This window comes from Petromyzon marinus, chromosome 17, assembly GCF_048934315.1.
Source record: "Petromyzon marinus isolate PM22_M1 ecotype Great Lakes invasive population chromosome 17, UKy_Petmar_22M1.pri1.0, whole genome shotgun sequence".
Lineage (NCBI taxonomy): Eukaryota > Metazoa > Chordata > Hyperoartia > Petromyzontiformes > Petromyzontidae > Petromyzon > Petromyzon marinus.
In genome coordinates, this window is record NC_133683.1 from 13220524 (window position 1) to 13246283 (window position 25760).

A 25760-nucleotide genomic window follows, 5' to 3' on the forward strand; every position below is an offset into this window, starting at 1 on the left:
TTAATATAGCAACATATATACCGTGCTCGAGTAATATTAAAGGGAATGAAAGTACCATCGCTGAAAACGTGGCTCAATTATATTTGGTACATGTTAACTTTCGACGCTCACAGTATATACAGTAGATGAAGGTCTCGACATTGCCATGCCAGTTCTGAGAGGTATTTATTTTTTAAGATCCTGCATCATGCTGGTCACAGTGAGAGTTGGTGAATGGTGGGGAGGCTCCCACCGGTTCTGATATCAACTGATCACCGATGTCAGCCGTGGCCGGGAATTGAACTCGGTTCACCGGGTTCGTAGCGCTGCACCCTAACCGCTGCACCGCCGCTCCACTGGCGTGCACACAGTTGGTGCAGTGTAACAAACACTGGGCGAATCTCTCGGGGCGTTACGCAGAATGCGTGTTTTCGACGTAAATATATACGTACGTACTATTTTCGTGAAAATAATGATTCATCTTTATATAACGCCTTTCATCGGAAGATCACAGAAGCGCCGCACAACAGAACATTTAAACCCTCTATACGAAACCGGATTGTGGTCTAGCGGTGGGATGTATCTCTCTGCTCACCCCGCTGCACTCCTCCGTTTGTAAACTTGACTCGAGGCAGCCTCGGGCACCTTGGATAAACCCAGAATTAACTTCTAAACCCTTGGAGCTCACTTCGTTTCTGCTGCTGCTGCTGCTGACTTTGTTATTTGAGAATTGTTTCCACCACGATTGTCCACAACGTTGGTTCCTCTCCCCTTTGTGATCTCCAGAACTCAGGAAGACCTGTTTTGACACTTAATGTCTCATCAGCAGAGTCAGGCTCGCTTGAAGCAATGCTGGTGAACATGTCAATCTTACAGGCACTTGGACGCAAACATTCTACAATACAAAAATGTGCCTCTATACTATTCAACAAGCTTATCGATCAATGCATCGACGTACATACGATCATTTGAATTGAACATGTATGTATGTTGAACTTCTTTCGCACCATGCATAGACAACTGTGCTGTGTATGGTGCGAAAGAAGTTCGACATACATACATAAGGAGCGCAGCGATCTAAACGCTTTGCCACCACTCCCGATAAGTGGCCTGGTCAACTTGGCCACGCGCTATTTCTTCCAGTTGAAATTTTGACACGAGCAGTGGCTCAACGCACAATAGGTGCTCGCTGCCAGCATCATGATTCATAATCGATTGTCAGGTCAGGCCACGTAAAGACGGTGGATCGGAGCTCGCTCTATTCATCCTAGCTCTCCTCCCTTGCAAAATAGAAACGATGAACTAAACTAAAAACTGTTTTTTATTTCTACCAGGTAAGGCCCCCTGAGCTGTACAGCTCTTTTTCAGAAGTGACCTGGCTGCCGCAAATGATAGCCCAATGAAGTGGCATATCATGTGGAAATGTATGGCAGCTAAATATTCTAAACGTACGCCTTTTGGCGTCCTCTGGTCTAACACCGTTTTGAGACTAAGCTCAAAAGAAAACTGCCTCTGGTGTGGACCATTCAGTTTCAAAGACAATGCATATATTATCAGAGTACGTTTTTTGTTTGAATTCTGACCACAAGTACTGTGGTTGATGCAAACATTATTCCTTGTAAAAGGTTTCAGTTTGGTGTTTTAACATCTTAACACCTGTTTTGTTGCCAGAAAAAAAGGGGAAAACCTATTCTCATATTCTAAACGCATGTTTATAAATGTGGAGGTGAAAAACTGGAGGATCCGGAGAATAATCCACGCGACCACGGGGACAAAATGCAAACGCCAAATATACAGGCATCAGGGTCGAGATCGAACCCACGATCTCCTGTATACCAGGGCGAGGTAGTTAACATCTCGCCACCGCGTATCATCTCAGGGGCAAAATGAAGGCAACTAATCACACACACACGCACATATATGTATATCTCACTTCGCTACGAGGGGATTCTGCATCGCACATTTTGGCCTTAGAGCAAACGGCGTACCTGTTTGGGGATGCCACGACCATCTGGTTGTTGCAGATGAAAAGACGGCTGACAATATGTCCTCTCTGCCGCATTGATCACACGCGAAGGCCGTCGCTCTGGCCTATCGGAGAGAGCCGCTCTCTCTATCTAGGTCTATCGCAGGGCTTGCCCATCAATCAAAGCCAATTGGAGAGCTGTTCCCCCTATCAAATCCTATTAAGGGGACTGCTGTGTGTATCGCAGCCATCAAAAGGGCATTTCGTATGGCCCAATACCAGTATCTCGAGTTTCGATACCCCTTGATAAACCCACACTTGTCATTACAGTGAAAGAGTGTTTTTTTTTCTTATCGTGTCATGGATGTTTACAAAATATCAACACATATTGACATACCCCGGGTGGAGCGGTGGCACAGTGGTTAGCTCACTGCGACAAACCCGACAAGCCGTGCTTGATCCCCGACCGCAGCGAGCGTTAGCGGCGAGTGATATCTGAACCGGTTCAGGCCCAGCGCACGTGCTTTCAGGGACATCACACTAGCCGGCGTGATGAAGTATGGTCAAACAAGCGCCCACAACTGACGCAGAGTAGGGAAGCCCTTCTTCCAGGGCTCAGCTCTGACATCACTCGCCACTGACGTTAGCTTCAGCCGAAATTCGAACCCGGGTCGACGGGTCTGTAGCACGCTGTGCAAATTACTGCCGCCACCCCAAATACTGCCCGAATACTTTTGGAATATACACGGACAGCTGGCTGATGTTGCACCTAACGGTGCTTCCAACTGCCACTCTTTAACAAACAGAGGCCACCAACTGTCTCTCCGCGTTGACGTTTTCCACAATCAAATGGGTCTGTTTTGTTTTTATTCAGATCAATTGATGTACTTGGTATCATTCATATTTAATAGTGTCAATGATTGGAGGCTACACCCGATGTCGGCTAATGGATAAATACAACTGTCTAAACGCCGACTTTCTTCAGACGTACACTTCCTCATGAATCTATGTCTGTTCTCCAAACGACAATGTAAAATGTGCTCTTGAATTATATGTAAAAGTATACACATATGAGCATATGAATACAAAAATGTTTTGGTCCATCAGCCTATTTGCTGTCCAGACCAATATGATCTGGCAGCTAACTTTAAACTATTATAAGTGAAAGAAGGCCCGTTGCCCCAAACGTTATCTGCCCTGCATCATCACAATCGTCCGTGAAATGGGACAGGTTCATGGAGATGGTGGTGATCGCTTTACTTCGCCCCACCCCAATGCGTGCCACTGATCCCTTTCATTCTCATCGCGTAAAAATGGAAGAAGACCACCACCGGCCGGAATAACAAAACAATAACAAAAAAGATCCCCCCGTGGAGCCTTAACAGACTGTAGGGGCAAGTGCTGTTAGCGAGCACCTATACAGGCCAGCACGGCACACGAGGGGGTGGGTGGCCAACACCACGCCCGGCCGCCTTTGACTCCCTAGTGGCGATGTTTATACATCGCACCAGGAACTCATTTGGGGCTGAGTCGACCTAGGGTAGGCCCAGGACCGGTTCAGGTAATCGTCACCGGTGTTGACCTTGAGCGGGAATCGAACCCGCGTCACCAGGTTCGTAGCGCAGCGTAGCGCTAACCGCTAGACGCACACGGGCATTCACACACACACACAACCCCTCAACGGCGTAGAGAGAGAGACAAAGGAAACTTGTTGCTCTGGGGGGGGGGGGGCAACGGGTGTCTCCATCCTCTTCCCGGCCCTGACCGCGCGCGCTGCGTTAGCAATCTCGGTTCGCACTCGCGCAATCCATCTCAGCACAACCATTATTCCCCTCTTTAGAAAAGGGGAGAAATAAAAAGCAGCAGATTTTGGGCCAACGGGGGTTCCGGAGCTCCGCAATTTGCCAACGCAGCCGGGACCCCTCGTGATCGCGAGCGAGAGAGCGAAAGGGGACGAGCGAGAGCGCACGCACACGCGTTCGCACTTTCGAGACTGCAGAGAGGGCAGTTTGAGGCTTAGTGAGGGGCTTTACATTCATTACGTGAGCACTGACAGAGGACGTGTACGGCGGGTGCTTTGTAAAAGGTCAAGAATTTACATTCACTCTGCATGTGGTAACAGATCGGACGTGTGCGCACCAATTAGTGGGTTCGATCCCGACCCTGACGCCTGTATATTTGGAATTGTGTCTCTCTCCCAGCCGTCGCGTGGATTTTTCTCCGGCTCCTCTGGGGTTTTTTTCTCTCCACACTTCGAATCAACGTCACGCGTTTAGAGTGTTTGGCCGCTGTAAATGTCCACGTGATGATAAGCCACTTCGTTGAGCTATCATTTATGATAGCCAGGCCGCATGTGAAAATACGTTATAGGGCTCAGTAGACCTTACCTGGTAAAATAAATAAAAATAGTATCAGAGACTTGTGACCGTTTGTAAACGTACATTGCTATTGTTATTTGTGGATAACGAATCTTTTTTTTAGTATTGTTATTATTATCGTTGACGATGTAGTGATGTTCAGTACCTACGTGCTGTTTATTACGTATGCGATGTGTATCGATATTTTAAACGGAAAACTCGAATTGACCATTTAAATATCGGTAAGATATCCATTTCATTAGTTCAGCTGCGATCTCTGCTATCATTCAACTGGCATTGTGTGATCTTTATTATTGTTTTCTTGGAAACAAAAAGTGAATTAACAGTAAGTGGGCTCAGAGAATTAGCCACACAAGTTGAGTCGACACATTGAGCATTGATAATAAAACACTGAAGGATTTCATTTTTGTTTAATTTCATTTAATTCTCATCAGGCCCCATGGTGTAAAGTGCAAAAGACTCTCGTCCACTTTGTCTCTCTGGCCTCTCTGCGTGCGTGCCTGGAACGTCTCCTATTATCTATTTTTCATTTTAAGGCCACGCTGTGTTATTGGCGAACGTGTTGAGTTTTTTTTATGTCGCCGATGTTGTCATTTGTGCTCCTGCACCATTGCCAACGCAGCAGCAGCAGCAGCATCACCTGCATCTTGTAAGCAACATTTCCAATCGTCGCAGAGCTAATTGCCACCTTGTGTGGTTTTTTTTTGGTGGCGAACGCCGAGCGATGTCAAGGCGCGTACCAAAAAGAAAAGGGACAATCAGGTTCACGATCGCCAACCGCTCGTATTGTTTGTATCTGTGGACTTGCACCGAATATTGTGTACGGTTCTGTTTGAATAGATTAGGCGGACGTACAGTAGATTACCGCTAGTGTGTGTGTGTGCGCGCGCGCGTGTGTGTGCGTGCGCATGTGTGTGCGCGTGCATGCACACACACACGCGCACACACATGCGTGAGCGCGCGCGCGTGTGTGTGTGTGTGCGTGCGCGCGCGTGTGTGTGTGTGTTGCTCCTTTAGAGCTGGCTCAGCGCATAACGGCAAACAATCGGGCCTTTTGTTGGAGCAACCGGCCGCGTCCGTCAGATTGAGATGTCACCCGTGACGACTTAATGCGCCCTTTGACAATGCTTGCTGAACGATGGGGAAATTTTTAATCATGGGAAGACGTGCAAGAAACGAGGGGCAGAGGTCTCGGGGGGGGGGGGGGGTGGAAAGGAAGGGAGGTTAGGTGGGGTGGGGGGGGGCACTGCTGATTGTTGGTGGCTGGGGAGTGGCATAAATGATGGGCCCTGGGTTAGGACAGTGATCACCGGCGAACATCGGCCACGGATGATGGAATCAACCTCGGCGAAATCCGTGGACAGAGCGACGTTGGGAGAGCGCGGCTGTTGCCCGCCACACGGGGTGGGGCGGGCTAAAATCTGTAGGTCGAGCCGAGCCAATTCCCTTCTCTCCGTCATCATCGTCGTCGTCATCATCATAACCGTCACCATCCCTACAACAAACTCATTCCCCCCCACTGCACCAATACAGCCTCCCACCAATCGCCCCCCCCCCCCCACCCAATGCCTTTTGTTTGTTTAACGAAGCATTGGTTTTTTTCGGGGGGGGGGGGCGTTACGATTTTTTGTTGTTGGGTTTTTTTTGTTTTAAATTGCGGGGGTGAGATGCGTGCTATCATGAGGCGCAGCTGTCGCTGACCACGGGGACGAAGCTGATAAGATAGAGGCTGCTGCCGCTGTTGCTGCCGCTACATCTACCGCCGCTGCTGCTGCTGCTGCTGCTTTTAGGACAGGGCAACAACACAAAAACACACACACACGCTCTCGGCTCGGCGTCCGCTGCCTCCCTCCCTCTCGTCCGTCGACGACGACGTGAAGAAGTGTGACGCGAGCAGAGTGACGCGCGCAGATGAGTCGGCCGCGTCTCGCTCCAAGCCGAAGGGCCCCCCACGGCCTCGAGCCATGCAAATGAATTCACGACATTGCTGCATCAGAACCACCTCCCTCGCTCCCCCCCCCACCCCGCTCCCCCGCCCAAAAAAAAAATTCTTGCAACATTGCATATTTACTAAGGTTACATTACAACGCGGTGTGATATTAGTCATGATTATTATTCATTATAATGATGATACTTATAATAATAGTTTACAGTCCTTTGTCCAATCACTACCGGATGAAGGCCTGCCCATGCCGTGTAGGTCTTGGTAGGGGGAGAGAGGGGGGGGGGGTGGTTGGTCATACTTCACCGCACTGGTCAACGCGGGTGGGTGAAGTGTGTATCCAGCCTAGAACCGGCTCAAATGTAATAGCCGTGCGCAGGGAACTGAATTCCGGGAGTAGTTGTTCGTAGCAGAGTACGTGAACAGCTTCTGTGTAGTTTTCATGCAAATGGGTGGGAGGGGGTGGTCTTGATATTTGCTTGTAGAATATTCTTATTTTCCACTCAGTGCTGTATTCCGCAAATTGTTTTAAAGTTACACGCAAGTGCCCTTTCTAATTTGAAGCTAAATTATTGGCGGAATTCGTTTTTTTTGTAAAACAATTAATTGCAAATAATTGAGTGAAAAATAACACTCCAAAGTGATTCCTTCTCGGCTTTGTACCCTAATAGCAACGAGCACGACGTTGTGATCACACAGAAGCATCAATGGTATCTTTCTCTCATGGATTTTTGCCATCAGGCGTCTAACAAACAAAAAAACACATTGCGATTCACGTGAGCAAATCTACAACTCCAAGCAAATATTTCCAGGCCATTTGGCCAGCTGTGAGCCAGCGCTGGGATCCAATATGCTCAGAGGACGAAGCTTTCTGAAATCCGAAAGCTCCCCTCCCGTATTCCCTCAATTTCATCCATACCCCCCCCCTACCTTGCCGCCCGCAAAGACAAAGATCTCGCCGATAGCCTTAACAGACTGTAGGGGCAAGTGCTGTTAGCGAGCACCTATGAAGGCCGGCACGGCGCACGAGGGGGTGGGTGGCCAGCACCACGCCCGACCGCGTTTGTCTCCCTCGTTGCGATATTTACACACCGCACCAGGTACTCATTTGAGGCTGAGTCTACCTAGCGGAGGTCCAGGACCGGTTCAGCTAAATCGTCACTGCCGTTGGCCGTGAGCGGGAATCGAAGCCGTCCCGCCGGGTTCGTAGCGCGGCGCGCTAACCGCTCCGCCACCACTCACCGCCCGCACCCCCCTCCACCCACCACACCTCCCCCCCCCCTTTATTTGCTTCACCGCTGTATACACAGCCCCCTCCTCGGTGCCCGTGTGCTCTTCCGCGCCCGGCTTTGTACACTCTCAGTACATCACCCCACCACTGCATCCTCTCATCTCTCCCTTCCATTCTCAATCCCCCCCCACCCCCGTCTCCCACCACCCCACAATCCACTCACATCCGTCCGTAATCCAAACAAGTCCGTTCGTCCGAGAGCAAAAAAAAAAGATTCGCTCGCAATTAGCTCACTCGTAGGGCATTCAACGGGGGCTTCGCAAAATCTCTTTACTTGTGTTTTTTTAAATATATACTGTATGTTACAGAGCAGCGCCGCTATACCACCTCGTGTGCCCCTCCTCCCTTCTCTATTCCCATCCCAGCCCTGGCTCAGTCCGGGCTCTGCGTGGCCCCGGCACGGGATGAGCTATGGGGGGGGGGGGGCGGGGGGGGGCACGGTCCAGACAATGTCTCGCCGCGGTTTGGCCTGTAATCCTCCCGTCCGAGCGCGTTTCACCCATCAGCGGTTGATCGCAAGCCCTGTTTGTTTTTTTGTCTTTTCTCCGTAGACGAGCACACACGCTTTTCCGGCCGGCCTTGTTTGCTTTGAGTTGTGCTCAACAACGGGAATCGCTCAGGGGTGAGAGGTGGGGTCAGAGGAATACGGGGGTTTAAAGGACAGAGGGCTATGGGGGAAGGCGGAGGGGGGGTGGGGGCAGATTGGAGTTGGCGGTGGGGCGCCGGAATGATTTTGATGTGCAGATTTTTCTGGATTAACGATACGCTTTCTCACATACTTGGGAGCATAAACCATCATCACGTGAACTCCGGTCATCCTCGCAGCGGCGGCTTTTGGCTGGGCCATCGAACAAAGACGGTCTCACCGCATCGCGCGCTTTCAGATGCGCTTCTGCGGCCGTCTGGAACGCTCTTGCTTCCGATGTCAGGAAGCCACTTGGAGCTATGCCACTTTTAGATCAAGATGGTAAGCTAGTTGATTGAGAACCGCTTTTTTGTGTTTAGTGTTGTTGTCCTTCCCCCGCACCTCCGATTTAGCACGGTTGGCTACGTACGGTGCGAAAGAAGTTCAGCGTGCAACGCACGTAGATTGGGAACTTACTTACCCCCATTCTTTCCTTCCCCCTCCCCGCCCCCTGCCAAAACCCCGCCGCATCTCCTCACTTCTTTATTTAAAGTCTGTGATGTCACTCACACGAGTCTTGATAGTTGTAAACCCATTGACACAGATGTGAAGCTCGATAGATTTTTTTTTTATTTTTTTCCCCCTTCCTCCTGCAATCTTCACGTGTTCGCAAAGTTGCGGTGGCGCTCCTCGATGTGTTGTCGGGGCCGAACGGTGGGCGCTATCGTGAGCGCGTTTGCACGTGCGTGCGCGTAACCTCTGGCTGATCCCAGCGATGTGGGGGGTTGGAAATTCCCCGGCCACGGCGAACATCAACGGTGAGTGGCATCCGAACGGGGGCCTGTGGCACCAAAGCCTCCGCCCTTCACCCATCGGCAGTTTCCAGTTTGGGGAGGAGTGGCACGCGGGAAGAAGCGCAGGGAGGCGGATAGCGGTAACTAACGAACAAAAGTCATCAATGAAATCTGCACAGCAACCTATTTGCTGTACACCACCTTCTTCCGGCCAGCGCACGCGTACGATGAGGCCTGCCTGCGCGATTAACCGGCGCTGCCTCCAAAGTGCCGGATTACCGGCGTGTGCCACTTCTTATTTAGGTTACAGCGAACCCATTACCAACAAAATCAATCGGCATTGCCATCCATTGTGTGTGCATATTGCATAACGTTACGTAATTGAATGCGCAAGTACGTTTGGGCCATATATAATTAATTTATTGAGTAAATGCAATAAATAATTGTGGCTGATGGAAATAACATCATTGACAGCTTCCTTATGGGGACTATAGATTAGCAGCTCAAGGCAAGGTTGATGCCGGCCAGCAACAATTATTGATTGACACATATTGCCCGCCGATTTACACGTCTGACCTTGCGATGTTATGAGCGCTACGCAAAAAACTTTCAAACGTCTTACGAACGATTTGAGAAATGATGGGGCTCACCGCCTCTGACTGGTCTGCCCGGGGCAGCAGTCGTGACCAAACGCATCCGACTCAGTGTCCGTGAGGTGCAACGTTGTATTCATCTTCACACGTAGTTTAAACATTGTGCCACGGTGGCGAGATGTTAACTACCTCGCCTTGAATACAGGAGGTCGCGGGTTCGATTCCAACCCTGAAGCCTTCTGTATATGTTTGGAGTTTGCATGGTCACGTGATACGCCACTTCGTTGAGCTATCATTTGTGGCCAGGTCGCTTCTGTAAAAAATAGCTACATAGCTCAGTGGGCCTTACCTGATCAAATGAAAAATAGTTTAGTTTTACCGAGGGCGCTGCTCACCTCCTGGATACAGCCCTGGTTGTGCGCGTGGATACGTATGTGGAGAGTGGTGGCGCGGTGGTTAGCACACCATGCTACAAACCTGGCTCTCGCCGTAAGCGTTTGCGGTTGTGCGGTGCGGTGCGAGCTCTCCGATGTGGTTTCGGGTCGTCCCCCACGCGTTGTTCAGCACGATGTCCGGCGTTCCGCTCCACGTGCTGCTGTTTGAACTTCTTTCGCACCGTACGTAGCCAACCCTGCCAGGAGCTTCTTTGAGCGAGCGGATTCGGTTCAGCTCCCACTTCTAGAAAAAGTTCATTCCTCGCAGCTAAACCCACGTTGAGCGAAGCATCAGAGCATCAGGCGAGGCTGGGCGTGTCGGATCGCTGCTCAGCTCAGGGTTTCCTCAAATCCTGGTTCCTCCACCCCAACTTCGGCACGGGCAACTGTATTTGTTTAAATCTATTATCAGACGTGGTGTAATGTGGATTTAGCTCATTTGCATCCGAATGGAGAGGATTGCTAAACGTGGAAAGGTAAACGCCGTCGTCGCGGGGGCGAGCGGCGAACGGAACCGCAGTTTGAGAAGTCCTCGCTTATTTTTAGCCTTTAATGAGATGTTAACCTTATTCCCGGCAATCATTTCCCCAACACATTCATAGTTACCTCATTGTGCTCTTAGCAGTACTCCTTAGTTTTTACTCAGAAACACCTAAACGGAGCGTCAGTACTTTTCTTTTTTCACAGTAACATTTCTCTTTTCCCAGCCGTGCTGTGGTCATGTTATGAGATAATGTATACATTATTATGAGATAATGTTCACATTCACAAGCCTCGGCATACGAGAGCAGTGCATCACCTTGCTGCTGCGGGAAATGGGCCCCAGGAGATAACGCGCCATCAGACTGCTTCTAAAGTCACATTCAGTGGACCTCTTTGAATTAACTGGGGAGAACGTCCTTTATATTTCTCTGCAAAGAGCATTCATCACGTGTCACTCCATCTGAACGTTTCATTCTTAGAGCTGGAATAAGTCAAATTAAGTGAAACATCTCATTTAATGCGGTGGATTTCTTTTTTTTTCATTTTCATTTTTATTTTATTTTATTCCTGCAGTCATCGGTGACCGAGCTGAGACCACCCGCAACTCTCGATTCTGTTGAGAAATCATTCGGTGATGCTGCTACAATAGGCAGTGGGGCACAAGCACAAATATAAAGAAGGAAACAGCTCAATACATTAAGTCAATAACACTGTGGCCTTTAAAAGGAAAAGTATATACAAGTCTACGTTGTTGGTAAATGACCCTCCTTCACAGCACAGTCTTATCAGGCCCCGTGGTATTTAAAGTGCTGTTTCTAACACTCCACCTCTCTGGGCTCTCGATGCGTTGTGAAGAAGGGCTATTGCCTGATACGTCGCCTGTTTTACATTTGTTTCGCTTTAAGGCCGTAGTGTTGTCTACGACTGTGTTGAGGCTTTCCATAAAAAAAGATTCCTGCTTAGAATGTTTTGGGGCGCCACGGTGGCGAGATGTTAACTACCTCGCCTTGTATGCAGGAGGTCGTGGGTTCGATCCCGACCCTGACTCCTGTTTATTTGAAGTTTGCGTGTCTCTGTCCCCGTGGTCGCGTTGATTTTTCTCCGGGTCCTCCGGTTTTTCCCTCCACATTTAGAAGCGTGCGTTTAGAGTATTTGGCTGCTATAAAGTTCCACATGATGATAAGCCACTTCGTTGAGCTATCATTTGTTTCCAGGTTGCTTGTGAAAACGAGCTATATAGCTTCAGTGGTAAAATACAAGTATCTTTTTTATCTTATTGAGTATCTTTGTGTGTAGGTGGTTTTTTTTTTTACATTGGTTATCAAAGTCACGGGCCAAAATAAACCTCGTTTAAAAAAATAGGATTTAATTTATTAGTCGTAAAATATATAAAGTTAAGATATATAAAGTCTTATGCACATCGGGTATCCCTTATTTTTTTTTGCATTTGGAAATATTTGTGTATGTGTGTGGATGTATATCTGTACAGGAGAGTGGTTCATGCGTTGCGCCATGATCACGGTCACCAGAGTTGACTATTAACTACTGTCAACTATTTGTATTTTACCAGCTAAGGCCCACTGAGCTCTCTAATTCGATACAAACTCCAGCAACCCCAATTCGAGCCCCGCTCACGGTTACCAACACCAGTGACGATTATTTGAACCAGCCCTGGGTTGTCCCTTAGGTCGACTCAGCCTTAAATTAGTACCCGGTGTGGTGTTTAAATATTGCCACTCTTTTAAAACTGGCCAAACTTCTTGGAACAGGTGCCCACACTTGACTAACTTTGCTGTTATCCATTTCTACTGCTGGACGGACAGAGAGAGGTGGGGGCTGCGGGGGAGGGGATGGTCAAACTGGCACCGTTGTTTCAATTGCCACGCCGGGAGACAGAATCGTATCGAATCGGCGACTTCTGGAAGTCAAGCCCCGAGTGTGCCAACCATTACCGCCACTGTGCCAGCATCCCTAAATAAGCATTTTTTGTTGAAAAAATTAATGTAAAAACCACGCGTACAAATTTTTGTAATCAAAATTTGGAAACGTGACTGTACAGCTCTATGATTCAAAACGAGCAAGTATATATTTCTATCTTGATTTGAAGCTTTCGTCACGGCAGGAATTCATACTCTTTGGTTCTTTCGGTAAAGTCACGTAGGTAGAAAAATTAAATAAAACAAAAAATAATAAATCACGATGTTTCGATCGCATTACAAGCGGTCATCCTCAGGCGGAAAAAAATAATCTAGCAGTGGAACTGCTGAACCATATTACTGCTGAACCAAGCTGGTTCAGCATATTGCTGCTGAACCAAACTAGTTCAGCACATTACTGCTGAACCATATTACTGCTGAACCATATTACTGCTGAACCAAGCTGGTTCAGCATATTGCTGCTGAACCATATTACTGCTGAACCATATTACTGCTGAACCACATTGCTGCTGAACCAAGTTGGTTCAGCAGTAATATGCTGAACCAAGCTGGTTCAGCATATTACTGCTGAACGATATTGCTGCTGAACCAAGCTGGTTCAGCATATTACTGCTGAACCATATTACTGCTGAACCAAGCTGGTTCAGCATATTATTGCTGAACCAAGCTGGTTCAGCATATTACTGCTGAACCATATTACTGCTGAACCATATTACTGCTGAACCAAGCTGGTCCAGCATATTGCTGCTGAACCATATTGCTGCTGAACCATATTGCTGCTGAACCATATTGCTGCTGAACCAAGCTGGTTCAGCATATTACTGCTGAACCATATTATTGCTGAACCAAGCTGGTTCAGTATATTACTGCTGAACCATATTACTGCTGAACCATATTACTGCTGAACCAAGCTGGTTCAGCATATTACTGCTGAACCATATTACTGCTGAACCATATTGCTGCTGAACCAAGCTGGTTCAGCATATTACTGCTGAACCATATTGCTGCTGAACCATATTACTGCTGAACCAAGCTGGTTCAGCATATTACTGCTGAACCATATTACTGCTGAACCATATTGCTGCTGAACCAAGCTGGTTCAGCATATTACTGCTGAACCATATTACTGCTGAACCATATTGCTGCTGAACCAAGCTGGTTCAGCATATTACTGCTGAACCATATTACTGCTGACCCATATTACTGCTGAACCATATTACTGCTGAACCATATTACTGCTGAACCAAGCTGGTTCAGCATATTACTGCTGAACCATATTACTGCTGAACCATATTACTGCTGAACCATATTACTGCTGAACCATATTACTGCTGAACCAAGCTGGTTCAGCACGTTACTGCTGAACCACATTACTGCAGAACCAAGCTAGTTCAGCACGTTACTGCTGAACCATATTACTGCTGAACCAAGCTGGTTCAGCACGTTATTGCTGAACCATATTACTGCTGAACCACATTACTGCTGAACCAAGCTGGTTCAGCATATTACTGCTGAACCATATTACTGCTGAACCAAGCTGGTTCAGCATATTACTGCTGAACCATATTACTGCTGAACCATATTACTGCTGAACCAAGCTGGTTCATCATATTACTGCTGAACCATATTACTGCTGAACCATATTACTGCTGAACCATATTACTGCTGAACCATATTACTGCTGAACCAAGCTGGTTCAGCATATTACTGCTGAACCATATTACTGCTGAACCATATTACTGCTGAACCATATTACTGCTGAACCATATTACTGCTGAACCACATTACTGCTGAACCAAGCTGGTTCAGCACGTTACTGCTGAACCACATTACTGCTGAACCAAGCTGGTTCAGCACGTTACTGCTGAACCATATTACTGCTGAACCAAGTTGGTTCAGCACGTTACTGCTGAACCATATTACTGCTGAACCACATTACTGCTGAACCAAGCTGGTTCAGCATATTACTGCTGAACCATATTACTGCTGAACCAAGCTGGTTCAGCATATTACTGCTGAACCATATTACTGCTGAACCATATTACTGCTGAACCAAGCTGGTTCAGCATATTACTGCTGAACCATATTACTGCTGAACCATATTACTGCTGAACCAAGCTGGTTCAGCATATTACTGCTGAACCAAGCTGGTTCAGCATATTGCTGCTGAACCATATTACTGCTGAACCACATTACTGCTGAACCATATTACTGCTGAACCAAGCTGGTTCAGCACATTACTGCTGAACCATATTACTGCTGAACCAAGCTGGTTCAGCATATTGCTGCTGGACCACATTACTGCTGAACCAAGCTGGTTCAGCATATTACTGCTGAACCATATTACTGCTGAACCATATTGCTGCTGAACCAAGCTGGTTCAGCATATTGCTGCTGGATTATTTTTTCCGCCTGAGGACGACCGCTTGTGTTGCGGTGGAAACGTCAGATATATTATTTTTTGTTTAATTTGAATTTTTCTACTTACGTGACTTTACCGAAAGAACCAAAGAGTATATGTTTGTATATTATTATATTTAAATCGGAACCCGGTACAGAACACAAACCATGATGCATGTGGGAGGGGGGGGGGGGGTACAGAAACTGCCCGAACGCTGTGCACCTGAGTTTCAAGACAGGGAGGGGGGGGTGGTGGTGGTGGTGGGAGATTGGAGTCACCGCCCGCGCTGCCCCAAGCGCGTGCGGGCTGTATGCATTTTCACACATTTTAGTGTTTTTTACAAATGCATATACATTAACACGGGAGTCGAAGATCGTCGTCGCGCGAGATATTTGTTGTTGGCGGCGGCGGCCGGGCGAGGCGAGGCGAGGCGCAGTAATGTAGCCCGAGAGATTTGCGTGCTCGCCGCCCCACCACACGGACGCAGCCGCCCGCCTGTCGTGTGGGGCCAGGTCGCCAGGTCATCCGTTCCGACCTCCTGGCCGGCGATAAACGCCTTTCGCGCCTGTCGCCCGTTCGTTCGTTCGTTCGCTCGCTCGCTCGCCAATGTTCCGCCGTCGGCCCCTCTGTATATTTTTCGCTTCGAGGTGCTCGCACGAGGCTGACGCAAAACAAAATCCGCGCGTTTTTCTCGTGCCGGAAAGGTTACGAGGTTCATTTCAATCGGGATAAATAATGAAGTAAATTAAGGTAAATAGCGCGTGCGTGTGTGCGTGCGTGTGTGTGCGTGGGGGGAGCGGCAGTGTGGTGGTGAGCGCGCTGCGCTACGAACCGGGCGACTCGAGTTTGATTCCCGCTCACAGCCAACACCGGTGACGATTATTTATTATTTAAACCGGTCCTGGGCATCTTCCACCAGGTCGACTCAGCCTTAAATAAGTAGCTGGTGCGGTGTGTAAACATCGCCACTCGGGAGACAAAGGCGGTCGGGCGTGGTGCTGGCCACCCACCTGCTCGTGTGCCGTGCCGGCCTTCATAGGTGCTCGCTAACAGCACTTGCCCCTACAGTCTGTTAAGGCTATAGGGGAGATCTTCGTCTTTTATCGTTACGCTGTTGTGAGTTGTTTAACAAAACAATAGGAACTCTAGCCAGTAGTTACTACCAGCCTCATAGTGTTGTCGAGGGGGGACTGGAGGGGTCTAAGTCACCTCCATTTCCCCCCCCCCCCTTCCCTTGTGGAAGACTCAGCCCCACTTCGAAATTCTTATTGTCACTAAAATGTTTGGACATTGAAGGCACGGGCGTCGGAGCCATTCCCACATATCCGCAGGAGGGTGAGAGCCACGGCAGAATTTACGGGTCGCCAAAATCGGATCATATCGTCACTCGTTCTATTTATTCGCGTTTAACATTCGTTTGAAGTCTGTTTGACACGACTGTGTGTTCGTACTCGGGCGTGAACTCTTTTTTACCTACCCGCTTATTGCGAACGTTGCGGGGTTGGCATGACGTACCCGTTAAAACTCTCTTTGCGTGGCATTACACAACCCTTCCTACACTTTCCAGAACGCCAATGTCACACCCATGCCGTGCGTGCCAATGATTTGCCAACTTTCAGAAATCCGTAATGACTTACGCACGGTACAACTGCGTTGGTCATCTCAAACGCCAAAAAAAAATGCAAAAAAAAAGCAAAGCAGCGATGACATAAGGACGCCAGTGTTTTTTTTCCCCCTTCTCTATTTTTAACATTTTCTTTCGTTCCCCCGCCCGCAGATTACTGCGGAAGGTTCCATTGCGAGCCGAATGTCAATTTTTCGTTACGGGGCACGGTCACCAATTTAGATTGGCTTCAGCTCGCGGGCTCAGATAACGCTTTCTGCCGCACTCTAACCGCTGATTATTGAAAGTTTTGCTTATCCCCAAACCAGTGTGACTCTCATCACGTTTGTCATCGGAAGCATTGCGAATCGCGGACCCTTTTCGGCGCACACACGCCCGCACTCATATGTAAATGTGAAAGGTGACGTTACACAGCCAACGATTTGAATATCGTACGCAGATACGTAGCAAAACGCTGCGTCAATGAGAGCGATTCTCCTGAGATAATAGTAACGTTTCTTTGAGTGCTATAAAGTAACAGATGCGCCATTTCAATTTAAGGCACCGTTGGCATACGAACTGGCGTGCCGCACTCCCAAACCCCGCCGTCCAAATTTCAATTTCCGGCAACGGTATAGCGTCAGTGGAGAGTGATATCTGAACCAGTACTAGGACCTCGCCATATCAACGACCAACACTGGCCGACCAGATTGGCGAAGTATCGCATAGCAGCTCCTAAAAGTGTCGATGCGGCGTGAATTGACAAGGGTCCGTAAACGATTGTTGACGCTTAAATTACATTACGGTTTTTCGAGCAGCAGCAGCAGTAACTGCTTAGAAATTATCGGAGCCACCGTTCATCGCTCACATTGCTGGTACATTCCCTGCCGTTCCAGCAAGGACAACGATGTTTGAAATCGGCGGCGAGATCTACTGCCATTGTTTTCTTTGGCTCTGAGAGACACTCAGTGAAAGGTCTCACTTCTGGCCTCGGTGCCCTAGCTTGGTTTCGCATGAGCCCTGGCGCAAGATATTATTTAATGGTGTCCCCTGACCAATTCCACTCCTCCACCCCCACCGCCCACCCCTCTTTGTAGCCCAGTTCCCGAGCCCCTGCGGTCCATGGTCGTGACATCGCCAACACGGTGGCGCGTAGCGTAGCATCGACGAGGCTCGGTCAAGGCAACTCACTAATCTATGGGGCGTCTGGCAAAAAAACATTACCAGGCTGCAGTACAACATTCTCTGGCACGTGTCGTGACGGGCACTGCGAGATCCCACCGTGTCCATCGAGTGCTTGCCGAGCTGCATTGTATTCCGGTTGAGGTCACACTCATCGCACACAAAGTGCTTGCCACAAATGTACCGCAGTACCTCGCTGATCTCGCCAAGGAGCATAAACCACCATCACACGAACTCCGGTCGTCCTCGCAGCAGCGGCTTTTGGCTGGGCCATCAAACAAAGACGGTCACCGCATCGCGCGCTTTCAGATGCGCTTCTGCGGCCGTCTGGAACGCTCTTGCTTCCGATATTAGGAAGCCACTGAAGCTACGCACTTTTAAATCATCCAGATTGAAAACTCATTTCTTTCGAACTGCTTTTTGTGTTTTTGTGTTTTTTTTGTCATCCGCACTGCGTTCTACCACCACCACCACTACCACCACCACCACCACCACGCTGCCGGTCTCCTCTCACGTGTCGACGCGCCGCCTCCCTCCGCCAAACGTCTCTTCTCCCAAGTTCTCACCATAGCGCTGCTTTTTTGTGTCTTAGTTTGTTGTCCTTTCCCCCGCGCCTCCGATTAGCACGGTTGGCTAAGTACGGTGCAAAAGAAGTTCGATATACATACATGGCCCACCGATGGAGTTGTACAATCATCACACTCAATAGCTACGCCGCCACATAGCCAAACCTCTTCCTCAACTTCACGCCTTTGCCAGTTGTTCAAATAAAACTTTCATACCATCGGGTGGAATAACTGGTCCCTGCCATAGAAACGTGGAGCGAAATCCCCTATTGGTTCTGAAGTGCCAATGCAGATGAGTACAGGTCCTTGCGTATATGAGCATGCAGGACACTTTAGATGGTAATATGAGTAATCAAATGATGTTAGCATTATGTTATTATATTATTATTATTGCTAGAAGATCAACTTGCAAGCGGTTTCTGGTTTACCACGGTCCGATTTACAACGACCCACAATTACAACTTTTATATAACACGACTCCGAAGGTATTTTAACCGTCGGTCTGGTTTCCGACGTGACTTGGCGTGGGAGCTTTTTGTTATTCTGGAGTGTTTTTGTGGATTTTTACCTGTTAACCCACGTTATTTACGGCCTATAAAATAAAATAAAAACATCGGCAAGTGATTTTCCGAACGTTTACTCCGGTCTGTGGCAAAATAGTGGTCCGGTTTACGACGGCGGGGTTTCCAGGAACGCGTTGCATCCGTCGTAAAAGCGAGGGTACTGCCTGCACATCGTCAGGATCACTCTCAGTTCAGAGCGTTTCAGCGGATCGGAAAATGTGCTCCGGCTAATGTCGGGGTGAAGTAAAAAAAAAAATTACATTCCTACTATCTTCAAAAAAACAATTAGAGCTGTGTGGGAAGCCATGGTTGATAGTGGGAGTCACTGGTTTGCGAAATCCGTCATTATTGCCTTTTCAACGTGAGCCTAAGATTAAGCACACTTCTTATAATAAACTTCGGCCCGAAAGGGCACGGTCTGTGGGTTTTGAGCGTCGTGCAAACGTTAACGGCGCCGAAGTGGAGGACCCGAATTATGGTGGGTGGCTATCTGGGATGACGCCAACAGTGGCTGCAACGGTCCGCGCATCCGATGGTCAGCGGTTTGGTTTGATCTTCTGGCGCGGCAGTCGGAAGAATGGGGCAAGTTCCTTAAATTTCCCCCCCCCCCACCCCAACAAACCCCCCCACCCCACCCCCCCCACCAAAACCACCTCTGTCCACTATCACCCAGCAGTGTGAGAATGGGTAACACCGCAGTTAGTCGCTCGGCGGGGGTTCACGCATGGTGGAGTAAAGTGTGGGTAATGCCACCTCTTCCACGGCGTCTGGCTAAGCCGTGTAAGAGTCGCCCACAAAACCCCTCCGACAAGGAGGGCCCTCTCTGGAGCTCCCGCTTGGTGGAGTCCCTTCCGCCAGCAGCAGCAGCAGCAGCGGAAGCGGTGGCGAGAGCAAGCCGTTGCAGGGCTGCGCCTTGACATTTTGTAACCGTTGAAAAACGGCACCAATAGCGCGGCTCCTAGAGATACAGTGCGACGCAGTCGGTCGGCGTGTGCGGAAAGGCGCTTTGTAAATAACTCGGTGTGGAGGAAGAGAGGGGCCGTGCATGAGTCACAACGTGCAAGATCTGCCGCGGTGATACTTTGCGGGCCCCGAGAAATTGAGCATTGGGCTCTGTGGGACGTATCGACGGGCACACTCACGCGGCTTGTTTGCAAACGGGGCGAGTTTCCACAACAGAAAGCTGTCCCCCCCCCCGCCCGCCCGCCCCCCACCCCGTCCTGTATCGAGTCTGAAATCTGTGGCGTGGCTGTGCGCTGGACAGCAGCAGCAGCAGCAACAACAACAACAACGAGCAGATGCATTGTGTCTTCGCGCGGCCCATCCGACCGAAGGCGACGTTCGGGGGAGATTTATTTGTGTTTGCGTTCAGTTTCGGCATTGACGCGAACCGTTGAAACGAACCGCAAATAAAATCGCAATTTGTGAGGAAAAAAGATGTTTGGAAAACGTGACGGCGTTTGAAAAAATAAGAATAGGTAAAAACCTATTCATCTTAGCACCTGTTTTACTGCCAGAAAGGGTGAAACCTATTTTTTCACACTTCTTTGATATTGTAAAAAAAAAAAAACCGTCCCATTTTGTGACAGCATGTATTCGCATTGTTTTAGTCTTCAGAGATGGCAATGGCTTTGAGGGCGTGGGGGGGTGGCTTGAATGAAGCAGTGGATTGGTCATGGCTGAGGATGATGATTGTGACTTGCAATAAATAACTGTACAGTTTACTGATCATTTCATAAACACTACAAAAGTATGTCATGTCCTAAAGTCTTAAGTCATACGGCTCTCTGTAAAAGAAAAACAAAAAAAGTCCGATAAATGTGTTTTTCTTTTTCCCAGCCACATTTGTTGACCTATCTGTACTCAAGAATGTTTCGTGGTATGAGCGGTGCCGATAATTCTCCCGTTTGCCAGTTTTCAGATTTAAGACTCCGAATAATAAAAAAGGCTGCGAAACGCCCAGTCAGAGGGCACCGTTTTCTTCAACGGACCTCACGCCAACAGGCGTTTTTTTAATCGACGTACAGAGGACATTAAACACCCCGCTCCCATCAACATTCTTTGCTCGAGCAAATTATTGCACACTAAAGCTGTCCAAACGTTAATTACGCATGTCAAAACGTTATAATTCCTGGAAACAAACATGTAACACTTACTACCTTGAAGATTTTTGTTACGTGAAACAAATTCGAATGCCAAGATTTTGGAGTGTAACTGCACCCAACTTTTCGTGAAATCCTCGAAGTAAGATTTTCTTTCATGCTGGAGATACACGTCTGTGTTCGAGACTTAAAAAAAATATGTATAGTAAAATAAAGTGTGCACACATGCATCACACATTTCAAAGTTACTTAACTGAATGAAAATGAAAATAAACAAAGTTAGCTTTTTTAACACAACCATGCTTCCTAGGTCTTGTTGGCGAAATAGTTAAGTATCTTAATAATAACTTACAGGGTTAAATAAATTACATTGACCTTGATGCCATTATGTTCCAGCTATATAAAGTAAAAGTTACATCTTTTTTATATAATATTTGCCTAACATAAGCACAATGGCCCCAAATGCCAAATAACCAGAGTATAATAGGTAAGAGTTTAATATATTTCTTGAATCGAGCAAGGTTATACGAACTTGAGTAAACAGATAATGGGAGGGAATTCCACAGTCTAACAGTGCAGGATGAGTCGCAGATATCGAAGTGTTGTGACCTGTAGTGTGGTGGCTCAATACGTATGTATGTATGTATGCATGTTGAACTTCTTTCTCACCGTACATAGCCAACCGTGCTAATCGGCGGTGCGGTGCGGGGGGGGGGGCTAACAAACTAAAGACCAAAAAAATAAATACAGTGTGGATTAAACGAGAGTCAGTCCGTTAGATCGCGTTCTCAACACGGGCGGAGGAAACAATGCGCAAAGTTTACGGGAACCAGTAACCATGTTAGTCGAGCTAGAAGAGTGACAAGGAGGTGATTGACTGCTGGGTGACCAAGTGACCGGTGTGAATCGATGAATGCTGGCTCAATCAATCAATCAATCTGACTGCTCCAAGTTACATTCTGTGAAAGACAACGAGGTAGGAACTTGAGTGGTCTGCCCCAACTACAGCAGCAGTCTTCCTCATGGCAAGTGCTGCATTGCACTGCCATTCGTAACAGGATCGTTACCTTTCCCAGAGTGCCCGAGCTCGGCTTGACTGCTGTGACTTTGTTTCTCGGATGAATCTGGACGAGTCCGGGCCAGGGCTGTTCAGCGGCAGATCGAGCGGCGCAGAGAAGCGAAAGGTTGCGAGTTCAAGTCCTGCTTCGGGGGTTGACTCGGCCCATCATCTTCTGCGGGGTCAATACAATGTGTAGCGCTTTTTATGGGGACGTCAACAGGGGGTTGTCCTGCGGGAAAGACTCACTATTGGCACAGGGATGTGGAATTTCCACCACTGGCTTTTCAGGCCTGTGAGCAGATGGTGAGCACCACCTCAATGCACATTTTGAGCAGCGATCGATGCCTCGTTCCTTGAAAAAATCTAGTTGGATGGTATCATCCTGACGATCAGTTTCTCATCGTCGATGCCGCCATCCACTGGTAGTTATCCGTAAACTATTGGCAATTCTTGCATGGCATAAAATCCTGACGATCGATTGCTTGGTGCGCTGCGTCTTTCCACGTGCCCGCAGTTCAACCGGTGCATCACGTCGCAGCTCATCAAGTGGTTCAGCAACTTCCGCGAGTTCTACTACATCCAGATGGAGAAGTTTGCTCGGCAGTCGCTGGCCGACGGTGTGTCCAACCCCGAGGAGCTGACGGTTACCCGCGACTCGGAGCTCTTCCGTGCGCTCAACCTCCACTACAACAAGGCCAACGACTTTCAGGTGAGGCCCACAGCGGCGCTGGGGTAATAAAGAAACAAAATCAGGCCGTGAATACCCAATCGTATCTCGCAATGAATGACCATCAGCAACGTGGCCTTAAAATGTGTTTTCGTCCTCAACATTGGCGGAAGAGCCACAAAGAAAGGTAACGGCGCAGCGCTGCAATTGCTTGCTCATGCCACGTCTGCTAAGGGAGGTGTTTTGCCTATTCTTCCATGCTGGACAAATGACTTGGAAGCGGTTTGGGGAGCACCCACACTTTACTCCACCACGAGCCACCTGCAGGGTGCTGTGACCAATGTTTTAACGACATGGATTCGATCAAATAAACGGCAGTGTTTTGCCACCTTGGGTGGGCACCGATTTCTGCTCTGGCCTAGGGACTCTACGGGACGATGAAACACAGAGAGAGCGCGCGCAGCGTTTGTGGTGGTGCCGGAACTTTTGCGACGTACTTTGCGAAAGAAGTTCACCACACACACGCACACACGCACGTACGTGCGTACGTACGGCACACACTCAGAGATATGCTCCCGCCAGGCGGACACCCGCTTGCGCGACGCTTCCAGCAGGCGAGGTGGTGCATTTACACGAGCGGTTTGCTTCTTGATCAATGTGGTGCAGATTTTTTTAAAGGGTCAAACTTAAGAGAGCGAGGATTCAATTCCGACACAAACGAAACGGCTCCGGCGTGAACAGCGGCACGCGCGTGTGTGTCTGTCATCGACGTGCACATGGCCTGGCACAAGCGCCGCGGTGACGTCACCGCCACTTAGTGGCGATTGGCGGTTGTTGTGTGATCGAACACTTTTTAAGTGATGTTTGCGCACAGAGACCACGCGTACAAGAGGAACAGACGTCACTTTTAATCATGTTACAGCTGTTTATGCGCTTCATGTAACCACGTGAGTTCCATTGAGATTGAATGTGGAATGCTTCGGTGTTGTCTGTCTGCCGGTCAAGTCGCCCCTTGACAAAAAGAGCTCCTCACCTCAGTGGGCTTTAGTCGGTGGGAAATACTCTTCTGATTCTGAATGTGCTCATCTGCATTTACATTGCAACTCTCTTCCTTTTACATTGTAAATGTTTCGGCTTGGCTCTCCAACACGCCGGTGTGCTATACTAGTGACGAATTGGCATATTTTTGTTTACGTGACAACCCTTACTAGTTGGCTGTGTCGCTGGTGGCGGGTTTTAACGACACATTTATATATTTACACGATCTAACCCAAAAAAACCTCTATTATGGAGAAACAATTATTTGAAGTAGAAAAAAAGGTGAGTTCCTCAACTCTTAACATTTGAATCGGTTCGGGTTAATTCTTTCTCCGTCTCACTAAAAAGCCAGGGGATGTGTGGGGGTCATAAGCAGCGGCCGTCTGGAACGCTCTTTCTTCCGAAATTAGGAGGCCGCTGGAGCTACGCACTTTCAAATCGAGATTGAAAACTCATTTCTTGAGAACTACTTTTTGTGTTCAGTTCTCTGCCCTTCCCCTGTACATCCAATTAGCACTGTTGGCTACTTACGGCGCGAAACAAGTTCAACGCAACGTAGATACACCGGCTGGGAAAACTTTTCCTGGGGCGTCTGGGAACGGTAACTACAACGCCTCCAACCACCCAGCGAGTCTCACGCGCAATCTCGTCGAGCTTACGCAACAACGCAATGTCACAACATCGCACCGAGCAAAGTCAAAGAAGAGCCGTAAACATCAACTGGAACGGATCCTTGCACGGTAGCACCAGGGTGGGTATTTTCAGCTTTTAGCGCTGCGTATGCAGGGTTACACGGGTGCAAGGGTGCACAAAGTGTGCTTGACACAAAGACAAAGATCTCCCCTAACAAACTGTTTGGGGCAAGTGCTTTTAGCGAGCACTGATGACGGCCGGCACGGCACATGAGGGGGTGCGTGGCCAGCACCACGCTCGGCCGCCTTTGTCTCCCCAGTGGCGATGTTTACACACCGAGTCGACCTAGGTTGAGGCTCAGCACCGGTTCAGATAATCCTCACTGGCGTCGGCCGGGTTTTGTAGCGCAGCGCGCTTACCGCTGCCCTACCACGACCCTTGGGTTACAGGTGCAAGGGTGCACACGTGTGCTTGACACACACGTGTGCTTGACACACACGCACATGCTTACGAGCGCACACGCCCGCGCATCCGCAATAGCTATCCGGTCACATTTTTTTTTTGTTTGCGTCGTCAGCTAAGCCCACACACCTGTGCACGCGTTGACGGCAAAGTGCCACGCAGGTGACCCCCTTCATTACTGCGACCAGAAGCGGCGTGGCGGAGAATCTCCCGTGCTGCCCGGTATCGGCGACGCAACGGGAGGGCGAACGCGTTCCCAAGCGGGCCGAGAAGCAACCGCAACGAGCCTTTCGGTTGCGATCGCCGCGCAACGCGGTTGAAAGGTGGATTCGTACGGCGTGCGAACGTGAGCGCATCTCGAGACGGCGCGGGCCGTATTCATGTCGCATACGTATCAATATGTGTATAGAGAGAGAGAGAGATCAGAAAGGTCTGGAGCCTGGACTTGAACCGGGGCAGGGAGCCAACCAGCAGCGGTTGCGTTCGTATCTCCGGTACACGCTGTGTGAATGTATACCTGTAACGTATATATGTGTGTGTATGTGTACACACGAATACCAACTCCATCCCGGAGTCGGAGCCAGTTTTGTTGGTCGGCCTAAAACAGCGGCCCTGCGTGATGAGCGCGGCGCACCCGTGCTGGACTGGATTCGTGAGAGTGCACGTTGACAATTGTTCAGGCCTACACATGCAACACATAATGCAATGCCATTAATAGTAGTAACACTTTTTAGAGTGCTGTAGCATAGCAAACCATTCCAAGGGCACTGAAAATATCCATACTGCATAGAACATGCGAGTGCATTGTGTTTGCATGTAAAGCGTAACGTGTGGAGCGGTGGCGTAGAGGTTATAACAGTGCCCTGTGAACCTCCGGGCACCTGAGTTGAACTTCGGGCCGATGCTATTCGTTAGTGGCGATATCCGAATCAGTCCTAAGCCCCCCCCCCCCCACCCCGCCCCTCCACTGACCAGGATAGTGAAGTATAGTCAAGAAAGGCCCACAGCCTGGGGAAGGCCTTTATCCAGCAGTGGATTGACCAATGAGCTATGAACAACTA

General features: G+C 48.9%; 1 protein-coding gene across 2 annotated transcripts in view; it reads left to right on the top strand.

Annotated features, from left to right (window-relative positions):
• Window positions 1–25760, top strand: part of LOC116943320 (uncharacterized) — a 125480-nt gene that overhangs the window by 65522 nt on the left and 34198 nt on the right. For both annotated transcript variants that reach the window (XM_032956094.2, XM_076067635.1), the window contains exon 4: window positions 22414–22608. In XM_032956094.2, coding sequence (XP_032811985.2) covers window positions 22414–22608 — 195 coding nt within the window. The remainder of the gene's footprint in view (window positions 1–22413; window positions 22609–25760) is intronic.